This window comes from Ricinus communis, chromosome 7 (assembly GCF_019578655.1).
Source record: "Ricinus communis isolate WT05 ecotype wild-type chromosome 7, ASM1957865v1, whole genome shotgun sequence".
NCBI classification, from domain to species: domain Eukaryota; kingdom Viridiplantae; phylum Streptophyta; class Magnoliopsida; order Malpighiales; family Euphorbiaceae; genus Ricinus; species Ricinus communis.
The window spans coordinates 6,690,199-6,691,360 of record NC_063262.1 but is presented as its reverse complement, the minus strand read 5'-3'; the positions used below and the strand labels follow the sequence as shown (position 1 = coordinate 6,691,360).

General features: G+C 38.7%; 1 protein-coding gene across 1 annotated transcript; it reads right to left on the bottom strand.

The window, feature by feature from the left end:
• Positions 1-805: 805 nt before the first annotated feature.
• On the bottom strand, positions 806-1,162 carry LOC125370617. Its single transcript, XM_048376904.1, has one exon. The coding sequence runs from the start codon at positions 1,160-1,162 to the stop codon at positions 806-808; it is 357 nt and encodes a 118-aa protein (XP_048232861.1).

The window sequence follows — 1,162 nt, the reverse complement described above, 5'->3', positions numbered from 1 at the left end:
AATTTGCTTGACTCTTTTGGGGTCCAACAGGTGCAGCACCTCTCCCATCATTTTTAGCTCCTCAGCCACGACCTCTGCCAACTCTATTGTTTATTGAACTTACAGTTGTTGGTCTGGCATAAGAGGGAACTGATTTGCCCTTACTTGCTGCTGCCTTTGCTAATGCTGCCTTTGCCGCTGCCTTTGTACCAGAAATTTCACTCTCCTTGATTCAGGTATCTAGAAACCAAACACGATTGTTCCATTAGACTAAGCATAAAATAATAAGAAATAAAATGTTGTATTGAAATTACCCTCAAATACATGCTACCGGAATATTCAAAGATTCTAACTCTATAACCTTGGTTAACCTATTTGTACAACCATAATGAATACAAATTGCTTCCCATTGTTCAAATATAAACCAAATACAAGTGTTCAAATAACTTACTAATGCAGTTTCTTTTTTCCTCCTTTAAGGTCCACTTGAAGGTGTGCCAGCAAATTAACTTGGTCCACTTAAACTAGGAACATCAGATTGAGTTGTTGGGGAAGTTGCAGTAGATCCAAGTGCAAAAGTTGCTTTTCGTGGCCTGCCACGCTTGACTGGCAATTTAGGAGGCCTCTTGAAAGATTGATCATTTTTCATCTTACAACTCCTCTTATTGTGCCCAACTCCTCCACAAACTACACAAGTCATTTGAATTCCTTGTCTAGACAGCTTATTAGAATTCTTTGGATCTTCAGTGATATCTCTCTTCCTGTTCTTCTTAGGTCTGCCAGGCATTTTCTTAAATTTGGGTGCCTTGATTGTAAGCCCATCAGCTTATGGCCATATTTTTCTGCCATTCAGTGGCTCAAGAGCATTTTTGTAGGTTTCAATATAAGTTTCTACACTATAGTACTTGCTCACAAAGGTTGTATTATCCTGGTTCATCCAATGAATGTTAGAACATGCATGGATACAAGAAATGCCTGTTATCTCCCATTCTCTACTTGTACAAGTGTGCATATTGATATCAACCACAAACTGATCCTCTCCTATATTCACTTGGAACTTGCCACCTACAGTAGGTTTGCAAGTACATAATCTGCTATTGTACTTGATTTCTTCAAGCTTAGTTCTAATTCTAGGTGTGATGGAGCTAGTTAAACCACTAGCATGCATCAACTTACTGTGCAT

Coding starts and splice junctions, on each gene's coding strand:
- LOC125370617 (XM_048376904.1), bottom strand. CDS start 1,162: ATGCACAGTAAGTTGATGCATGCTAGTGGTTTAACTAGCTCCATCACA.